This window comes from Chroicocephalus ridibundus, chromosome 5 (genome assembly GCF_963924245.1).
Source record: "Chroicocephalus ridibundus chromosome 5, bChrRid1.1, whole genome shotgun sequence".
Taxonomy (NCBI): Eukaryota; Metazoa; Chordata; class Aves; order Charadriiformes; family Laridae; genus Chroicocephalus; species Chroicocephalus ridibundus.
This window is the reverse complement of record NC_086288.1, coordinates 66,872,294-66,894,192: the sequence shown is the minus strand read 5'-3', so window position 1 is coordinate 66,894,192 and position 21,899 is coordinate 66,872,294. Positions and strand designations below refer to the sequence as shown.

Genomic DNA, 21,899 nt, shown 5'->3' with positions numbered 1-21,899 from the left:
TTCATTACAATTACATCTAGCAATCTCTTATTAACCACATGTTGCAAAGGATCTCTGTGCTTGAAATGCAGATTTTGCTTTTTCTTATGGTGTCCAGTAACAGTTCTCACTCGTATCAGCTTAAAAGCAGTTCTTACCAACAACCTATTATTAAATGGTGAGAGGCTTTTTGTGTGTTACCTTCTTTTATTTAATTCTCTTCCTGAGATCATAAACCCCTTATTTTGATTTCAGACCACTACTGTACTTACCTAGGTCGATAAGTATTGCATGTTGCTGGGAAGTTAGTTGTTTTAAGAGCTCTTTATAAGGTGTGTCCTTGGGTTGTTGTTTGCTCGGAAACTGATGTTTAAGATGGTATTGCTCTGCTAGAAACTTCCAGATCTCCCCACGGTGGTGACGTGGTACTCCTGAGAAAAGTCAGTCGTTAAAACAGTAATTTGTACTCATACTGAGGGTTCAGCTATAGTTGAGCTAACAGGATTGAGGAACTGAAGATCCCTATCTGCTAGATATGCAAGCTGATCCCTATCTGCTAGATCTGTATCTGCTATCTCCAATAGACCATAGAAGCAGATCACACTACAGTGCTTATACTTCCTCGACCAATAAAACACATCAGCATCTTAACAGGAGAGATTTAAGGTAGAAAGAGGGTGAGCTGCCCACATCTAACGTGCCACTCACATTCTGTCAGATGTACTCAGAGAGGCAGCAAAAAATGCAATACTTGTCTCTGAGAAGTTATACGCTTATCTCCCATTTTTCCATGTAAAGTACACAATAAAGCACTGCAATAGAACTAATTAACATTTTTCACTAATAATAGCACTGACATTGTTGTTAGGAGTAAGTTTTAGGAAGGTAGGATGCACACATACCAGAAGTATAAACAAGTACAAATGAGATGAGATCCAGAGACTACAACAGAAGGCAGATAATCAGAAAGCAAGTACTGTATTTCTAGTTTTGCTATTAGTTTGCTGAATGACTGACTGGTACTCATAAAAATGTTTTAAAGCTTGAATTTCTTTCTCTATAGAAAGGGATGACGCTACTTAACTATTTCACATAGGTAATGGTAGCCTTCATTTGTATCTATATGCAAAGCTCTAGAAGTAACAGACAGGTTATTGTTACGTGCATACTGTATTTAGCACAAGACTGGCACTATTAAGTCACCCACACAAGAAATCAATACATCAATATTCTTTGTGAAAGTATTCTATCTAATCCATGATGTACTGGAACCATATATTACAGTTTGAAGTAACTTATGGCTTAAAGTTTTTTGGCCTGCTTTTTTCTTTTGGTATATATGTAACATATGGATACAACAACAATAGGAGAAATCAAAATTAAGTCAAGCATACAACGTACATGGAAAGATAACAAAACACATTAGAGCAATTTCACTGCCTTCTCTCATATAAGCACAAAAGGATATGAATTTATCTCTGTAATACTTACCTTTACTACACTATCGTAATCCAGAGACAACTGCTTGAAAATGAAATGCTAGTAGAACGTACAATATTACTTTAGGGAACTTAAACCCAATTATCGGAAAAGTCTCCAACATGAAACAGTGAGGGAAAGTCCTGTTTCAGACACTGGATGAGCCATGTTCTCCTCTTCACATACACATCCAAAATCCCATTAGCTTCAGTGAGGTTGAATGTGTCCCATAGGGCAGAACTGGCTTAATAGTGCACATTTACAGCTGCATAATTACTAATTAATTAAAATTCCCTTTGAGGAAGTAGTCCGATATTATCTCTGTATGCTGCATTGTACGTGTAAAATAAAGTTTACTACTTCCTAAATGAAAGATGCGCTATATTTAAACATCTACTACAGAGTAAATTATAGGTCAACACTATGTATTTGTTACCCTAATTTAAGCCCCATGCTTACTGAAACCTGCATTTCTTACCTGTTTGCCTTGCTTACTCAAGTAATTTTTAATGGTTTTGGTTTAAGCTAGGATTTGTTAAACTTATTTTTAATGCAAGTTTCATTTTTGCATATGTATGAAATTGGACATCACTCTAAGAACTCTGACGCAACTGGGCTCTAGAGAGCAGAGCACAATAATAGCATCAAGAGCTAAGGATAAATTTCCCCATTTACTGGCTACTTGTACGTGCTTCTTATTAGCAATCCACTAAGCAGGGCGGTACTTATTTATTTACTTATTTTGCATCACTCCAACTTTTTAAGTTTTATTTTGAGCTCTAACACAGGCCAGCATCACTGGACTATCAACAGAAACTAAATTTTTCTCATGCTCAAATATCGACTGGACAGAGCCCTTTACCTGCATGAATGGAAGGAAACCTGGGATAATGAGCTTCCCTTACTGTGCAGAGATTTGTGCTTGGGACATTTGATATTCTTAGAAATCTAGACTTACCTAGTCATCTTAGATGGACAATTTGGTTTCACTTGCTTGAATATAGGCAGGTACAATATTTAAAATATTAACCTTCTGCTAGTGGTGAATGCTTGACACTTCCTTTACACGTTGGAAAGCTTTGTATGGAACTATAAAAAGCTCCTTGGAGTAGCCATCTTCACCACTGGCTACATACAGCACTTAACATATGACCTTTGGGTCCAACCGTGGCATAAATAACACTGAGTAATAACCCAACTTCCTGGAACATTTAAAAAACATCCTTCGGTTACATTCCTTTTGATGGAGTGGAGAGATGGGCCGGTTGCTCAGCCCTGCAGTTGTGAGGAAGACTGTAAGAGGCGTTCACAGGTACAACGCGTTGTTGAACTCAGAAAAAAGGCAGTTCTACAGAGATATGCATATATACTGTTTGTATACACAGATTTTCCAGATAATAGTGCACACAGTTTCTGCAGTTATTTACACAGTCATTTCTTTGGCATTATCCAGGCTTTTAAGTTATAAAATTAGATTGCAACAATTTTAATACATTGAGGTACTGTACTACTCTCCTGTAAGGACAAATGTTATTCAAAAATGAATACCAAGTACTGTAACTCCAGCTACCGCTGGAAGGGACTGTTACTTGCATATGCATAACCATGAAGATACCGAACATTGGCACATGTTTAGTCAGCAACCGGAGGAACAGCTCTAGTGAGAATCTGGTTATAAGGAGTGGTTGAGGGGTCACCCTATTGCTTTTCTAATACTATTTTTTTACATGGATTTCAACAACTCAAAATAACAAACTATGCTTACCTTGCCCAACAGCAGAGTGTATTTTTTCCATATCAAATTTGATCTTTGACCTTCCAGGTGTACTCAACATTTTTTCCCAAATCAAAGTTACTTCTTTCAAGCACGGTGTGATTTCTTCATAGTCAAGTTTCAGACGTCTGTTCTGCAAATTGTTTTCTGAAGCTAGGAAGTGATATATTGAATGCACCAGTTAATATTGTTTACTATTTGTAAAACGGATTAACTTAGAACTTCATCGTGCAATCTACATAAAATTAAAACCTATTAATTCTGAAACATTACATGTCTATATTTCTGTGACTGTGGTGCATTTTGGTAGTTTGGTTTTTTATGTGTGCAGTTTTTTGTTTGATTGATTGGTTTTTGGGGCTTTTGTTGTTGTTTTAAGATACCATATGCAATACTAAATGTGTTTGGCCTGTTAAATTACAGCTAGTCAACTCTTAAATGTGAAAAAACATGAGAGATAATGAATAATGAAATAAACACAAGATTTTTCCAAATGATTTTTCAATTTCCCAGTTCTTAAAAAAAAAAATATTATTGTAGAAGACCTACACCAAACAAAAATACAAAAAACAATATAGTAATCTACTTCTTATAGCATACAACTCCATACCAGAAATGGCAAAGTAAAAAAAATTACTTTAAAGGTGATCATTCACATGTCCATTTTTATAGACCACATAAAAAAGAAAGTTCAAGTATGGAAAATTTCAGAACCCTGAGCACAAATAGGACCATAAACATATGAGGCTTTCTTAAAGCCTCCACTGAAGAAATCAGAACAACAGTCAATGCATAACTCAGTCTTAAAAAAGACATTTTAGATCACCAGAGCTCCTGGAGCAAAGATGCACTGTAGTATTGGTGATTTTCTCAGATTACAATTTATAAGAATATTGCACTGTGAAGTCATGTGTTATCTATAAGGGATTTAAAAACAATATATAAATTAATCAATAGCTTGGAAAGCATCAGAAAAACATGGCAAAAATGAAAAATAATTCTGTAGCTGGGTGTTAATTCCAAAGTTTAGAAGTGGGGTGAGAATTTCAAAGGGACTCATGGTAAAGCTTTTAAAGTTTGTTTCTGTTGGGGTTCTTTAGTGCTAGAAAGTACCTGGAAAAAAGGGTTTATTAATGGCATTCATAGAAACTGAATAATAAAGCACCTTTTGGGACAGTGGATGAATTTGTGCAGGTCACAACACTGAAAAAACAGAAGAGGTATTTTAGCTTAGATGGGGAAAAAAGGTGCAGCGCAGATGCGACAGAAAGATGTCAGACATCTGTTCCTAAAAGGCATGAAATGCTCAAAGAAAATGCTGTGAGGAAACTGAGAAGTAGAGAGCACTATGGAGTGAAATAGACTGTGGTAAGTCTATGGAGAATTTAACAAAATGGGTACTTCAATTTTTTAATTGGGCTGCAATGTGGCTGAGGACTGAATGCACCTTGCTCCAGGACAAGAGGCCAGGGATGTGGTCAGCAGCTCCCTACTTGAAAAAATGAGCACAGCAAAGGTTCAAGAGGCATAAATGACTGAAAAGGTTCCATAGTACTAAACAAAAATTAACAAATACTGTTCCTCAATAACACCCATTGAGCAAATTACAAATAACACGATTTAGAACCAAAGTTTATGAAATACTGTATCATGAAGCGACCATGATTTTTAATTATGCTGACATGATGTATTCACAGTATTTCATTGTTGGGGTGATGCATTACTGCAAACAAGATACTCTCATTTTGAGGACATTCCTCCATACCTCATAAGGCTATTGCTACTTTTGATGATTTCACAGTGTGAACTCACCAAAATCACACTCCTGTAGGTTACAGTCTAGAGACAATCTATGTTAAAAGGATGTTATCTTTTGATAGTTTAACTCTCCATTGTTTGTATGTTCAACTTTTTTATACAAATTTACTAAACAGTTAAAAATCACCTGAAATTTCCATGGCCCATGGTGACGCTAAAATAGCCAACACAACTAAGCTCATTTTGTTTTGAGATTTGTAGCTGTAATTAAGGTTTTTTAAATTATCAAATTCTGAGAGTCGCAAAGGGTTAGCTTGTCCTGTACTCCCACTGAGTAAAACAAGATTCTAGATTTTAAAAATGGAAAAAGAGAACCGTTTATATTTGGGAAGTGTCCACCTTACCTCCCTATCCTGTAGTTGCTTTCACATGTGAATGACTTCATTCAGTGCGGTTATTCATGTGAGTTATGATGTTACCTAAGTGTTTGCAAGATCTGGACCTCATAGCATTTCATTTTGACATTTTCTAATTTAGTTTTTGACTTTTCTCTTTGAAGTAGCATATTTCATTTCAAGATGTGACTTTGGCTGCACATGTACTGACACATGCTTTACCCATCCTGATACAGACAGCTGTAGCTTAATTATACTCCTTAGGTTTTATTTTTTTCTTGTTGCTTTTGATTTTTCCCTGTAGATTATATTCAATGTTTAACCATAGACTCATGTAAATAAAAGCACTGACAGTTTTGTTATAGCTGTGCGTCCATACTGAATGCAATGCTGTGTATGTAAACTCTTTGTCAACTTCTTCATGTTTTCTTCAGGTCAAATACAACGTATTTATAAATTAGAATATTAAAAAAACCTTAAACCACAGGAGGCATTGTATGAAGATAACTTTAAATGGCATTTAATTTTCAGCTTATATGAAAACAAACCCAGAGAAATCTTTCAATGTTCCCCCTTTTGCAGATGAATGTTTTCTGGTGCTTGGCAACTTTTCACTCTTTTCAGACTTTTCTGCTTTATTCAATCTTATGCCATGTGCAGAAACATGACAGTGGGAGTGACATGTAAGGACCGAGAATATGCCTTTATCAGCAAGCTTATTTAGATACTGACATAACCCAATTCCAAATATCACACTTAAACATTATTAGTAAAGATGCAACACATCTTTACTACATGTAAAATATGTATTTTTAATTCCCAGAGATCAAAGCGTTAGAACATGTGGCATTACATTACAAAGCTGTGCTCACTGCAGCATAGTCATCTGTTTTCTCAAGTACTGTCTCATCATCTCACCTCTTCCTGCAGCAGCTACCCAGGACAACTTCCTCACTCCACAGCGCGTACTGCACAGCCTGGGTCTTCAGTCACGCCAACACCTGTCTCATTCAATCACCAACTAGCTTCAGACATGCTCATCTTAGTGAATTTGTGACAGTTTTGCGAATGTTTCTTTTGGGTAGAAACAAATGGAGCATCTAACTAAACTTGCTAAAATTGTTATTGAAATTAACGTCCTGCAGTTGCCAAAAACTTGACTGCAGGCCACAGATTCAGGTAACTTGAATACAAGAGAATTTAAAAAAAGAATAACAATCTGAGTATAAATACACAAAAAAGAGAAAACTTATTTCTAAATGCTAGGTCCCATAAAAATTCCAAGTTGCAGAACAACTTGATGGCAGCTCATTTATGATAGCACTGCTCTAAGTTGAAGGCGTTTAATAAATCACTGCTCTTGGTACCTCTTTCTCCAGATGGTCTTACCATAGAATCATAGAATCTTCATGGTTGGAAAGGACCTTTGAGATCATCGAGTCCAACCATACACACACAAAAAAACCCAAACCCCTACAATCTCTGTCACTAGAGCATGCCCTGAAGTGCCACATCTAGACGCATCTTAAACACCTCTAGGGATGGTGACTCAACCACCTCCCTGGGCAGGCTGTTCCAGTGCCTGACCACTCTTGCAGTAAAGTAATTCTTCCTAATATCTAATCTAAACCTCCCCTGCCTCAGCTTCAGACCATTTCCTCTGGTCCTGTCATTATTCACCTGGGAGAAGAGGCCAACACCCACCTCTCTCCAACCTCCTTTCAGGTAGCTGTAGAGGGCAATGAGGTCTCCCCTCAGCCTCCTCTTCTCCAAGCTAAACATGCCCAGCTCCCTCAGCCTCTCCTCATATGACCTGGTCTCCAGACCCCTCACACCAGCCTGGTAGCTCTCCTCTGGACACGCTCCAGCACTTCAATGTCCCTCTTGTACAGAGGGGCCCAGAACTGAACACAGCACTCGAGGTGAGGCCTCACCAGTGCCGAGTACAGAGGCACAATCACTTCCCTACTCCTGCTGGCCATGCTATTCCTGATGCAAGCCAGGATGCTGTTGGCCTTCTTGGCCACCTGGGCACACTGCTGGCTCATGTTAAGCTGGCCGTCCACCAGCATCCCCAAGTCCTTTTCTGCTGGGCAGCTTTCCAGCCACTCTTCCCAAGCCTGTAGCGTTGCTTGGGGTTGTTGCGGCTGAAATGCAGGACCCGGCACTTGGCCTTATTAAACCTCATACAGTTGGCCTTGTCCCATCGATCCAGCCTGTCCAGGTCCCTCTGTAGAGCCTTCCTACCCTCAAGCAGATCAACACTCCCACCTAGTTTAGTGTCATCTGCAAACTTACCGAGGGTGCACTCAATCCCCTCATCCAGATCATTGATAAAGATGTTAAACAAAACTGGCCCCAAAACTGAGCCCTGAGGGACACCTCTGGTGACCGGCCACCAAGAAGATTTCACCCCATTAATCACAACTCTCTGGGCACGGCCATCCTTAACCCAGCGAAGAGTACACTTGTCTATGCCAATGTCTTGGTCCATTACTGAAGGGCATTGTACATTTGGTATATATTGCCATATTTTACTTTACTGGATTAGCAAGTACTTTTGCTAGGAACATGCCTGTCACCTGTGGGATTCTTAGGAAACTCAGGTATCAGGTGTTCTTCAGATATCAGGGTGGAAATAGGAGAGCTATACTAATTAGGAGCAAATAGCCTACAGGTGGGCTAAGTGTTCTGGGAGGCCATATCCAACGTTTGAGAGGCATTTTCTCCTTCAGCCAGGAGTCTCAGCTCAAGTTTAAAGAAGGATTTCATGTTTGGTATACTGACCTTTTCACACAGCTGGGCCCTTTCTCTACACAGTTGTTCTTCCTGGAGGACAATCCTTTCTCAAGTTTACACAAAGGCTAAGAGAAGAATTGCCATTTTCATGCCAGGTACTTCACCCTTTGAGGATCCAGGTGCCTACTTCCTTCCTGAACATCTAAAGTCAGCCAAATAAACATTTCTGTCCTCATCATTCATATCTTCAAAGAAGCAGCTCTCAAGGGCAATCACTTATAATTCTGTATGCAGCTGCTAAAATGAAACGTGTATTCTTAATCAGCTGTGTTTTATGTGTACAAATTGCCACCACAACAGATTTCTTGCAGCTACACATTCAGCCACAGAAAATTTTTCATTAAGAATAACTGCAACTTCCGGTTTCTCAAGCTCCTTCTCACCCTTCTGACTGATCTAAGTCATTACTACTCCATACAAACCTTCCTTGCATAGTGTGCGTACACAGGCAGGCACCCATAGAAGGCCGCAACCAGCTCCTTAAGAACTTCAATTCAACTTCAAGACTGGCTAAACAGAATGTTGCAATGACCAATAACTAGACAATGACCTATGGATGCGAATGTAGAAAAGAATGCAGTTCATGATAGTGATTGTACTGAATTCCTTGTCAGAGCTTCTAGACAGGAGACTAAAGAACCCCAGCCATGGTAAAATTAAAGAGTACCAGTTAAGACCAAGGAAACAAATAGTAAGGTGAAGTGATTAAAAAAAAAAAAAAAAAAAAAAAAGGTGTAAATTGTAACCTGTGCTAATGAGAGCTGAGGGAGATGCTGCTAAGCTGACTTACCTGTATGTTGTTAAAATGTTTCATTAAGGCTTGGTCCAATCCACTGCCAAGGCCACAGAGCAAAACAAAGTGAACTTGTATTGCAGTAGGCTGTAATCAAGAACTTCACCAACCTTGTAACTTCTGGTTTTCTTTCTCCATTCTGAGGAGCAGTATCTGCTGAATAATGGCTTTCTTCCACAACTCGCGAAGCTCACGGGGTGTCCGTTTCCTTTCTTCTTTCACTGGCCCAAAGGGGCCATCTTCACACACTGGTTCCAATGGGGATCTCGGTGGAAGTTCTCCCAATTCGGAATAATCTTGAAAAGAGAGAAGCTGTTGTGAACTACTTAGATTTCAGGAATACGTGAATGAAGGGACACATTTTCAAAGATTGCATATATGTACATACGCATCTACATATACACACCCCCACTATGTAGGAGGTAGCAATACCAAGCAAGGGTTCCCAAATGACAGTCTTAAACAGATTTATAAACTGCTTCTGAATAAGAATCATATGGGCCAAAGCCTGAAATGTTTTTTTTCTATAAGCTGATAAAAACATTGTACTATGCACCAAGACGGCGACTTGCTAATTACAGCTTTACAAGGACAGAACTAAAAAGGAAAAGGCAAGTTTGAGAAATTGCAAAAATACAACCTACAGCTGAAACCTGGCGTGATTCACATAGCAGACCAAAGCAAATATAGCACCCACATTATTTAAAGAATAATCACTAAACCGTGCTTAACAAAGAAAACACACACACCCTTACCTGCACAAACACACCACCACCTAAGGCCATACAATGGGATGATTACCTGTTCTTAAAGTAAACATGCAGAAAGGGAGACAGGCACCTAAGACATGTTTGCTCTCACTTCTAATTTTTAACCATGTCATAACCTTCTGCACTTTTTCTTTTGGCTTCAGCTGGTCTACAACAAAATGTTACCTTTTTGTCAAGTATGCAAGGTAATTCTAAGAAGACTGAAAACACTACAGAAGAAAGTGAACATTAAACAAATCTCAGGCAAACTGAAAAATCTTCTCTTTTTAGAGAAATTGTGAACAACACTACTTTTAATCGAGTTCTCAACAGAAGAAGCATGAGTTCTTATACTTTGTTTTCTTAATGTCTGCTGCAGTATCACTTAATTTTGTTTTATACAGCTTCTCTGAAGGCTCAATAGCCTTTGATATAACCTATATCTAGAAGAAAATTTACTCAATTCACCACCTTTAAAATGAATAGTCAAAACCAGCCATCTCTTCCTACCAAATCCCAAATGGAAAGCCATTGCAACAGCATTTCTCCTTAAGCCACACAGAATGGCTGTGAAACATCACCCTGAGGACAAGCTGACCAGTTACGCATGCAAGAAAGTGCTTTAAAAAAAAATAATCAACAGAAACCATTCCCCGGACTTTCCAGCCAAGGACAAGTACATCTGTGCATGCTACTTGAAACAACTCCTGGAGAAAGCACGCTCCTGAAACAATTATTCAGCAGGGTAGCTCAGTGGTCCATTTCTTTATCACTGGCTAGCACAGCGATAAAGACTTTGAATTAAACACACACACAAATTCTCTCATCTCTACAAACTAACAAAATAAGAAGGTTTTCACCCCTTCACAATCTGCTCCGAAAGCTACCATATATTGACTCACACGGTTCATGTGCAGCTATTCTCTTCTTGTGTGTTGAAAGGCACTCTCACCACTAAGCTCAGATGACTACATAAGAATGGAAACGTTCACAGCTGTTGGCTTCTGCTTTTCTAAGTTTTGCCACTGTCAATCTTCTCCTCTCAAAGAGTCAGAGACAAATAGGGTGGGTCCAAAACCACCTGTTTTCTTATACAACATTTATTTGTTTGTTACGACAGTTAAACACAAGGGCTAAAAAAGACACATAAAAAATAAATGCAACATTTTCAGCTAGCAGCACAAATGAAACCTTTACAAACTTGCACTCTGGATATAAGTGTGGATGCCCACACGTTGGGTATCTACAGCATTTCAGAGAAGAACGAACTTCACGAGAATGTGAATTAGGCAAAGGACAAATATTTGACACTTTAATAGCAATCACCATTTGTTGCAAGGAGAAGCAGGAAACAGTGACAGAAGCATTCAAAAATACAGCTGATTATGAAAAATATCAATACAATGAAAAAATTATATTATATCCCTCAAAAGGAAACTCTGAAACATTAATTTAAGTTTTTTCTTTACAGGTAAATGGAAGGACTTCTGTGGGCTAAGATCTGCAATGATAAAAGAGGTTTAGGTAAATGTCATCAGGTAGAGAAGGAAGACACACTTGATAATCCTCAACTTGTGTTGACAATTAAAGGAAAAATTATTTTGATTTGATTGTTGTTTTTGATGCATGCACTATCCTGTCAACAATGTTCTGTATATATAGTAGCTTTCATGCCAATTTTTCTCAGTGCTTATTAAAGAACATTATAAGGGAAATGCTCTTAAGGATAATGCTGGTAGAACTGCCTTGATTTGCTTGAATAAAATAATATACTTTAAAAAATTAAAATACCAACTCGAAGAGAAGTTTTTAATTTTCTCTAAGGCTGCATTACATGCGCAAACTAACATTGCCATAAGAAAGTGGCATTAATGAAAATGGTCACCAAATGTTAATGCAAACATTGAAAGCGATCCAGAGAGGTACACCCTTATCCACTCTATGCTATCTGTAGTCTATTCACTTCTTATTATGTTCTTATAGCATTCAGTATAGAATCCAAGTAAACAAATATCTTCTCACCCTACACATCCTTTCAGTGGTTTATGGATCTCCCTTAGAGTCAGATATGTGTTCTGGTCTTCTGCATGTGTATATGCATGTATGCGTTAGAAAATATCTGAGTATCTACAGAGACACTTTATGGTTACCCACTTACAAAAAAAACCCAACAAAAAACAGTGTGCCAAAACACATGCAAGGAAATGGATTAAACATATTGCATTCCTAAAGCAAGAAAGAACATATCCAAGACCTAAAAATTTTTCTGGTTTTAGCATGCACATTCTACTTTCTCAGTGAAAATTTTGTGGATTGGTCTTCAACTACCAACTTAACAAAATATCACCTTCTGATTTATTGGAGGTGTTACTTACTTCTTGTCCTCCAGTGATCAAACTTACTGTGGCAACACTTGAACCACTCCAAAGCGTTAATTACTCAAGTCCATGGTCCTGCTCCCATTTAGGCTGAAAATTTCTTGTCTATTACTGACTAACCTGATAAGAGCAGTATTCACTATAAGAAATTTAACTCACAATGCTTAAGGCTATAAAAGAAAACAGAAAAGTTACAAAATTTTATAAGCTGAACAGTTATCATTATCAACCCTACCTCTAAGTCTTCTGTGGAACAGTCCTAGACTTGATTTTGCCTCTCAAATGGCAGTTCCTTTTCTATCCTTTCTTTCTTCTTATCACTTGTAGGCATTTAACAGAAAGTCTAAAGTCTACTCTGATAAAGCGCAACACATTCACAACCTCCTTTCCTTCCCATCTCCACTGGCATGTAGCAGGATGTATAGAAACCAAAATGAACCTGTTTAACTGCTCATGTGGCTTGTCTAAAGTTTACAGAGTTGCATCATCTGTTTGTCTGGTAAAGGAGGCAGGGAGGTGGAATGTGCAGGTAATCCCCTAAAGCAAAGTAAAAAACCCAGACATTTGGTAAATCAGCACTAACCCATGTCCATGAATATACAACAAGGTGACCGACAGACACGCCGTCCAGCTTCCAGATCCAGAACAGACAAGAGCAGAAATTCTGTAACTAGAAACTGTGTATTTCATTATTATGCACAAATGATCTGGAGGATGGCAGAGAAAACAAAGATAAATAGTAGAGCAATTCAACTGAACATAACTGGGAGCTCACGTTCCACTGAATTAAACTGCCATGTGTTAAAACCCAAGTAATGAGCAGCCTTCAAAACCTTTATGAGATTAGTAAGTGCACTTAAACAGGATCTGAACACTTCAGCACACACTGAAAGACTGCTTCCCTGTTCCTCTGCCAGCGTCGGCAGCTTTTGTTTACTTGTATTCCACTTTTGACCTGTACTCCTTTCAAATATGTTGCTCCCTTCCCTGCAGCTTCAATACAAAATTCTACTTTCATGCATGTTACTTCTACAAGCCTACCACACTTCTACTCTTTAAGGTTCAGGATTGGACAAGTTGACGCGATATTTGTTATATTTTATCAACACACAGGTTGTTTTCCATTTGAAGTTCATACTTGGACTACCCTTCAAAATTAGTCTTCTGCACATTGCACTTCTACAAGTCTTTGGTTCCAAACTAAGTATTCCTTGAGAAACAGCGTACTTCTCTGTCAAGCCACCACCTTTCCTGTGCTTGTGAGCACTTGTGCAAGGTAATGAACTCCTGATGAAACCGCTCATGAAGCAGATGGAAATGTTGCACAAATGTACTAGTGCATCCATATGTACCTCAAAAGCACTGCTCTGATGCTCTCACCACTTACTTATACAACCCAAGAAAGGACAAAGCCAATAGTAACAATGGACTGAGATGGAATTTGTACAGCAGATCCATTCATTTACACTCAGCTCTTTGGCTTCATGTGGCAGTGCTTCAATCCTAAGAGGCAGAGTATCCTTACACTCCAAAAGGATCAACATTAGACAGAACTCTCAGGTGCAAAGATGACACACAAAACAAAGTACAAAAGACTATGAAGAAAGTATCACGGTATATTGCTACCAGGGACCACACTAAAGAAAGTTTGCAAATGAAAAGCTGGTGAATGACTACAGTAGTAATTAAAACAGACAACATTTGACTGGTTGTGATATAAACAGGAAATTTCATTACCTACAGAAGGAGCTACAACGCTGGGACCTGTGGAGGATATTGAAGTATTCCAACAGTGGGTTATTAAAATGTTGCCTTAAACCTTATTTTTTAGGAAATTTCATTTGTAATTGACTAGAAAAAAATTGATCAATAGTTTCTTATTCAATCAATCTCAGTATTAAACAAGGCTTTCCAAAAACAAGAACAAAAAAAGGAAACCCACTAAGAGAAACCACACACACAAAGTAAAAAACATTAGAAGTGACAAACCCACCTAAAAGCCCAAATTTTAAAAACATTCTTTCAAAAACACTTAGTCTAACCAACCTCAAACACCAAAAACAAGATAACAAGATTCATCTTTGACTAGAAACTGCAACACTTCACATAGAAAAGAAGGGCTTGTTTTATTTTTATAGGAAGCTAAAAGGGAGGAGGCTCAAATATAATGCATTACTGCCATCCTCACTATGTTGCTCTTCACACGTGGCTCTCTAAATGCAGTGTTTACCAGTCACATCTGCTCTCCAGGGTTAAGAAGTCGGGCAAGATATAGTGAGAATGTAGGTGGAAGAATTCCATTAAGCATTTTATTTTCTGCATTACGCTATATTTCTTTGTTGCATTTTAAACATTAGAAAATTCAGCTTAGCAAAGAAACAAGAGAATCTTCACAGTCATGCAAGATTAAATTGCCCAAAAGAAAGGACTTTCACAAAATCCTTAGAGGGTTCTCTTCAGATCTTCCATTCAGGTAGTGCAACACCTTCCTTCATACACGATACAAAATTAAAGAGGAACTGCAAACTTCTGTAACCAGGAATACAATATTCCTATTATTTTACACAGATATCTGGAATATTTGACTTCCTAACCAAATGTGGTAACATGACTAGGACCCTTCTGTTACCTGAAAGCTTCAGCTATAGAATCACAAGAAGCAACAAGTTCTGCTACCTGACATACAACTTAAGGCAATGCCTGAATGAGGAGCTCTTGAAAATTTGTGTATTTCAATACAGTTGATTAAAATCAGCTCTGAGAGATGCTTTAGAGTTCGATTTTTCTTTTAAAGCCAAGAGCTTCTTAAAAAGTAATCACGACCCCCAAATTCACTCCATTTACTAATATTATCAAGCCCTAAGAAATGAATGCCTGGATATTTCAATGGATACAGAAGCCATCACACATTATATGTGGTACCTCCTGCTTATAGCCAAGCTCCTATGGTGCAAATCAAGATTATGAGTGTATATTCGTTTTGAGAGGGACAGAACTCAGTAATCACTTCTAACCAACTGGCTTTATTACGGCATTTACGAAGCTAGTAATTAGTTAATTAATAACCATTTTGTTGCTAAAAAAGAACCATTAAAACAGTAGTGGAGGACGCATTACAAATAATTTACACCACATAAACATTTTAACCATAGAATGCTAAAGCAACAGTTTTACAGTATTTGCAACACTATTACAAAATGATTTAAAAAAAAATTTGCTTAAATAATGGAAGAGATATAAACCTAACCACAAAGCAGATAGGCAGGTGCTATCCACAACTGGTTTTAAGAATAACAGCTCTTCATATCCAAACTTCTGCACTTAGGATTTAACATTTTGCTACCTCTGTCTGCCAGAGACTGAAATGCAATTCATTTTAATAAGTGAATCAGTTTTGTTTTTTTTCCCTGTACAAAGATACTCGTACTTTCTAAAAGAATATTTTTCTGTAAGTCAAGTTGTAAAATATTATGTAGTTGTTCTGGCTAAGGTTCCTTTTTTTCATCTGAATCTATTTTCTGAGTACTGCTAAGCAATACCAAGTACCTCATTCCTCCAAATTGCAATTTCTTTCACTGTTCAACGTGTAACTCCACTCCACTGCCCACCTTAAAACAAATCACATATTCTCCAACCTAAAACTGGCACAGCTGTTATAAAAATCTTGCTGTCTGCTGCCAACACACCTCCTGCAGCAAGAAAGCTCATGACAAGCACCATCACTTTCCCACCATTTGCTTCAGAAAACTATTCACACCCCCTTTAAATCTAGCACCTGACTTTACTCCACTGGGAGTTTTCTGACAATCTGCAAAACAGTTCTCCCACTATGACCAATTCTGAACAGTCAATGTATGAAAACTGTAGTGAAAATAGTCCACTGCCCAGAGATTTGCAGGTGCTGAATGAAAGTATGCAAGTATCCTGCTGCACTGCAGCGCAAGGTGAAGTTTTGCGATTACTCTGCACTGGTCTAAGTGTGTCCTGGTCCTGAGCACGGTAAGAGCAGCCACATATGTGTCCCTGCCTGCCTCCCTGTGCCTGCTCTGGTGCTCCTCTAACACCACAAGTGAGACTAGAAAACTCATCCAACTGAAAACCAACCATCTTTTTTGAGTAAGCACATACTTCAGCTGGTTTAAAATGATCACCAAGTTGTTCGCTGGTAAAAAGGTGAAGGGAAGTCAGAGAACTAGGAAGTTCTAAACCATTTGCATGGCCATAGAATGTGGCTCTTGTTAGAGAGGCTCTACAGAAGTATGACGATCTGCAAGTGGGGTGGACAGGAATAAAGGTAAAAATCAAACAACTGAAGAAATACTTTTATTACTTAAAATGTTTAAGACAGTGAGTGGGAGAGCCAGAGTGAATTTTGTGTACTCATATACAGAAAACAGGCCAAAAAAGCTTTACAAAAAGAGATTAATGAAAACTTTCTTTCAAAAGAAATATTGTATTGTAACAGATCAAAGCATGATCCATTTTTTTAAGTGACCTGTGCTCCTCTTTTCCTATCTCTCCACTTTGCAGGATACAACACCCATTCCACCCCCACAAACAAATAAAAAAGAAAAATACCAGAGGACAAGACACTGAGTGTGTCTCAAAGCGGTGGCAAGAGAAACTCTGCCCCCAGTGCTCCACCCCACCCACAGCACACAAACACTCCTTGGGAAGTGGCAAACAGCAGGAGATGAGGTTGGACATTTGAACTGTAGGTTGCTACAATAGAACTAGCATAATTCAACCCTCCAAACCTCCAGCTACCATCTGGAAAGCAATAAAAGTCTCTACAGATCATCTCAGCTATGCATAAAATCTTTTCTAGATCCCCAGTCTGGAGACCAGCCTCATCATCTTCAGGCCCACTGGAACTCACCTGGCTGTTCTGCCAGGCACCAAATTGCATAGTGCTTCTCCGATGTACTTCATCATAAAGTTACGTACAGAAGTAGGGGAAAATAGCGTGGGAAAAAGGGAAAGTAGCAGCACCAGCAAGCAGGAGGTGGCTGGAGGAGGGCCTGCATGTGGGACGTGGCTCCCATAACAACTGAAAGTAATGGTTTCCTGTACCTGAGGCTTTCTGCTGTCTCCGAGCGCACACCTTGCCTGAGTGGGGCTGGATTGAGTCCAGTCATCAGGCAAGGCTGGAATCTCAACTGGCAAGAAAAAAAAAAAATGGCTTTCTGGTGTATCTATTTGCAATTTTTTTTTTTTAACTCTATTGATTTAGGACTGGTTTTCATTTTACTCCTGAACTAGTAAGAAATGAACATCCTCCTTCACGAATAAGGCAAATGGCACTTCTAAATAACGGTGTCTGCAAAACAAACCCCATGCTTTCTGCCTGGTAATACACAATGCAACCACCAAAGCACAGCCAGCAGTCACCTCCCTCCAGCTGAGCTACAGGAAATGAAGACTTAGCTCAAACTTCTTATAAGCACCTACTAAAGAAGTAAATGATCCAGAAATGCAAGACAGTGGGACTCAAAGCTCATGTGGGAACTCAGGACACTAGATCTCTCTCAAGTTCAGAACTTCAGAACCTCATAAGATTAAGCTCAAAATTTCTGCAAAAGCTACATACAAGTTGTCTGGGTTTTCTTTTTCTTTTTCTTTTTGTTAAACTTTTAGTAAATATACCTTCATATCCTGCTGTGTTAACCACACAGAGTGTGGCAATGGACATGATGCATCTTGAGACTCAGCTCACCACTTGCCTATACAAATGGAATCACAAATGTCAGGATCTGGATCTTTCTGTGTGTATAAAGCTTAAAGTTGTCTCTATTTCTTGTGACATCTTACACATGCATATTTACTGATTACAACCCAATAAAGTTACAGCCACAGAGCAGTTTCATTTTGTTGTCAGTGCCTGCCCACACGTGGTCAAAGCAACACGTAGTTCAGGCATACTGGTGGATTTTCCATTTAATACAGAGTTTAGTAAAGCAGCCTATGCAAAGCTTGAGAAACCTTATCATCTCTGACTCACAGAGATCTGGGTCCCTTAGCTGGCTGACTTACTAACTTTTAAAAAAATCCCTAGCCTTTTTTCTTACTGCTGTCCTGCAGAGAGCCCTGGAGTGGTATGTGGGCTATTGCACCTGAATGGAGAAATTGGTCAGCGGAGGTACTGTCTATAACGGGAAACTCATGAATATTGTTTCCCTCTCTTAATGCTTACTTTTGCAGAGCATGAACAAAACGTTATCTTTAAAACCTTCTTTGCCCTCTGTCCAATTTGGCTGAAATTGATCTTTTGGTGATACGTTAGCTGCTTGCATGAATTCTGTTTCCAAAGGAAATCAGTCCAAAAAGAGTGAGAAAGCCTTTAAAAAACAAAACAAACAAACCCAAACAAAAAAAGGAAGTACAGGTAACATCAAATCAATAAACCCCACTGCATGTGCTGCTTGTCCTTGAGAGAAAATGAAACAAAGAGGAACAAGACAATGAATGATAGCTGGTTACATTTACTTTGAAACTACAGAGGTTACACTAACTGTGGTGGTGAGTCCAATGTGAGATCGTCTGTACAGCAGCTCGCTTAAAGGCTACAGAGACTGGATTATGAGTGAATTTCCTTTACTGCCAGAAATGCTTCAGGAGATGCATGAAAATCCAAATGGTAGAACCCAATACTTGTTATAAATAATAATAATAAAAAAAACCCCTGAGTTTTCTCCCTCTGTTCATAATTTGAATATGTACATTGGAACAAAAACAGAAAAAGAAAAAAAGAGTGAAGAAAAAGGCCAGATATTTTAAAATGCTTCTCCTGTTAATAGCCCTTCCTGTTTTCCATTTTGGCCACACTTGTTTCTCCAACTATTCTGCTTATCCAGCTGTAGGTTGTTAAGATTGTATCTTGCTGCTATTATGTCTCAGAGGAAATGCTTGGATAGACAATTTAGGGTTTTTTCCCCCCTATTTAAGGGAAGGTTTTGTGGCTTTCAAAAACAAGACAGAATATTTCCAGTTACAAAAAGATCCATCAAACCTGCAAAAACAGTAGCTTCACAGTACAGCTGAGATTGAACAGCTTCTTCATATGCCTTGAAGTTTAGGAGAGCATTTCACATGTATGGTTACACAACATGCTCTTGAGATCACTTCATTTTGAAGTGCACTGAATTTCAGAGGCATCTATGCCCATATGTAGTTTACCCCATCATCAGTCAAATTACGTTGCAAGCAATGCATTAATGACAAACACTTTTGTTACGTGCGGTGTCCAGTTAACCCGGGTCCCTCTTTAAGATGCAAGCAAAATGTCTCAGTGACATTAGGACCGTCACTTTTTACTACATTTACTATACGGTACTGTTCCCTCCTGTTCCCTTATACTTTTTCTAATTTCTTATACAATGGCCTTAGAGATCGGTCAGAAGGTAAAGCTTGCAGAGCTCAAGCTGTGAAATTCAAACTTTAGTGAGCCAGAGACCATTATCTACAGACACAAGCTTCTCTGAGGCATTCTTGGCCTCAGCATGTGCTGTACTATCTGGGTCACATAAAGTGAGATGTATAAAACGATGCTCCTGCATGCTCACGTGCAGTGATTTTTTTCCTAGTCTGTGGTCCTTAGCTCTACAGAATTTCAGGAAATAAATATGAGAACAGGCGGTAACTATGGCTCGTGTGGCAAGGAGTCACAGACTAGAGGAAGATACATAAGGTCAAATTGAGTCTGGTATGAAGTACGCACTACAGAGCTCGACTGAGGTAATAAAAGAAATTTGGTTCCTTCTGTAGACCTGGATTATTCTAGTCCATAGTTCTCTACTCCAGCATGGAAACATGAAATAGAAGTATCACCTTTTCTTCAGAGCAATACTTGGTAACACATTTTTTTCCCAGAACACATTAGAATAATACACATAAAAATATTTTTTTCTCTGGGTAGTTAATTTGACACATTTGAAACTGTGTTACATATGAAGCTGAAAAACAAAAACTCAACAGCTGATGAGCTTGGCATCACCAAAACGCAGGTGGGAAACTGCAAAGACAGTACAAACAGAGCACCACACAAATATGTCCACTCAGTAGACAAAACGATCCACACTTCACAGACTACATCCACCAACAACGTTCATGGGAGCAAATAAATACAGAATTTACCATCGTATCGGCTGGGAGAATCACATGCTTTCTGAGGGGTTGCCACTCGCAGGAATATCTGTTGCCTCCACGAATGCCTTCGAGTCCTTACAGGGCTGTCTGCACCAATGGCCTGCTGGCTGTGTTTGGATTCGTAGTCACTAAAATTGTGGAACACAGAATGACTTATGAGTAGGCTACCTGAATTGGCTAGTAACAGTGACACAGTCTTCAGTGAATACAATAACATGAACCATCAGCTGAGGACTGCAGCGTGTTCTGCACATGCTGGGTCAAGCTCTCAGTGTTAGGTAGGTGAAGCTTGCTTTGGGGCAGCAGCCTTATACAAGGCTGGAAACATCAATTAGCTTCACCAAAAGGGGCTGGCAGCCCTGTGCAATCTGCTTTCTCCAGTTTCAATTGATTTTCAGCTTTCTTTGCAGCAGTGTATTCAACACATGCATTAAAAACACATAGACTATAATGTATCTTTATCATTCTGCTATTTAAATGCCATCCACGAAATCTAGCAATTATTTGTAGGAGACACAAAGAACTGCTGATGCCTTTTATAAGCACACATCAAGGAGCTTTATAAACACCAACCAAACTTCCAACCTTCTGTGAACTGGGTATGTAATATATTCCTTCTCAGCACAGCCTTGGAAAAAAAACTTTTAACTTTTGTGTTCGAAAGTCACCATCTGAAATAAGCAATAAACTTGGGAACAGTGTCCAGGAACTTTGGATGTTACTCCTTGGTGTAATCCACGAACTACATACAGAGGTTTTTATTCAGAATATTAAATGAAATAATGAACAGCAATGCTGTTTTCCTTTAGAAATCCCACTAATAACTTTCACCCATTACATCTTTAAACTATTCATTGCTTTATTCCAGCCATTGGCTAAATGGTTGCATGAGTCTTTGTTGAAGCTGAAAGGGATAAATGAACTTCAAATAGCTCTGGCCGCAACTGGGAGGAGCATTTGACAGGCAATCCTCTCCTTCCAATTTGAGGACACTGATGTTGCTTAGGATGAACCACGTATATTCTCTTAACTGAAAATCGCTAATACAGTCCTTTGGCAGGAATAATCACAGAAGTACACAGATGGAAGCTGCATGACCATTACAACATCTAAACGGCTAAATTCTGCAATATTAACGTGAGAGGAGTCTGGGACAGCTCCATCCTTTTGACAGCAATCACATGCAGAATACATGCAAGTGAACTGTTGCACAAATCAGGTTTTGCAAGTGCGAGAAGCATTTGAAATATTTCAGACAAAGAAACCTTTGAAAATACAGTTTTACCTCCAGGCTTTAAGAGAGAACCCTACCTTGTTGTGCTCCTAAAGTCAGAGGTGTTATTTTCATCTACAGGAGCCAGAAATTTTAAGAAATTTGGCACAGAAGAGGAAGAATGAAGCTTTTTCCTTAAGGCAGTACGGTAGGAGATGCTGAGAGTGCAGTTGGGAAAAGTATAGTTTAGAACAAAGAAGTATATAAATCCACAGAATAAAAATAATACATATTGCTAAGTTTCAAACAAAAAGCAGATAAATCCTGAAGGCCTGAATATCAAGGAAACCACAGTCAAAACTGAAACTGCTAACAAAGTGCTACTTTGAAATACATATTTGTTTGGGCAAACTAAAAAAGTTCCAATATAAATAAAT

The 21,899-nt window shown here is 38.6% G+C and overlaps 1 protein-coding gene across 8 annotated transcripts in view; it reads right to left on the bottom strand.

Moving 5' to 3' along the window:
• Positions 1-21,899, bottom strand: part of TBC1D1 (TBC1 domain family member 1) — a 113,926-nt gene that overhangs the window by 16,167 nt on the left and 75,860 nt on the right. For 5 of the 8 annotated variants that reach the window (XM_063335080.1, XM_063335077.1, XM_063335081.1 and 2 more), the window contains 5 exons: positions 21,561-21,680; positions 20,238-20,377; positions 9,088-9,273; positions 3,224-3,385; positions 252-410 (listed from right to left, as the gene is read on the bottom strand). In XM_063335080.1, the coding sequence (XP_063191150.1) occupies positions 252-410; positions 3,224-3,385; positions 9,088-9,273; positions 20,238-20,377; positions 21,561-21,680 (767 nt within the window). Of the gene's footprint in view, positions 1-251; positions 411-3,223; positions 3,386-9,087; positions 9,274-12,339; positions 12,454-20,237; positions 20,378-21,560; positions 21,681-21,899 lie in introns of those variants that run through there. The other 3 variants (XM_063335082.1, XM_063335083.1, XM_063335085.1) reach the window with 2 other exon arrangements.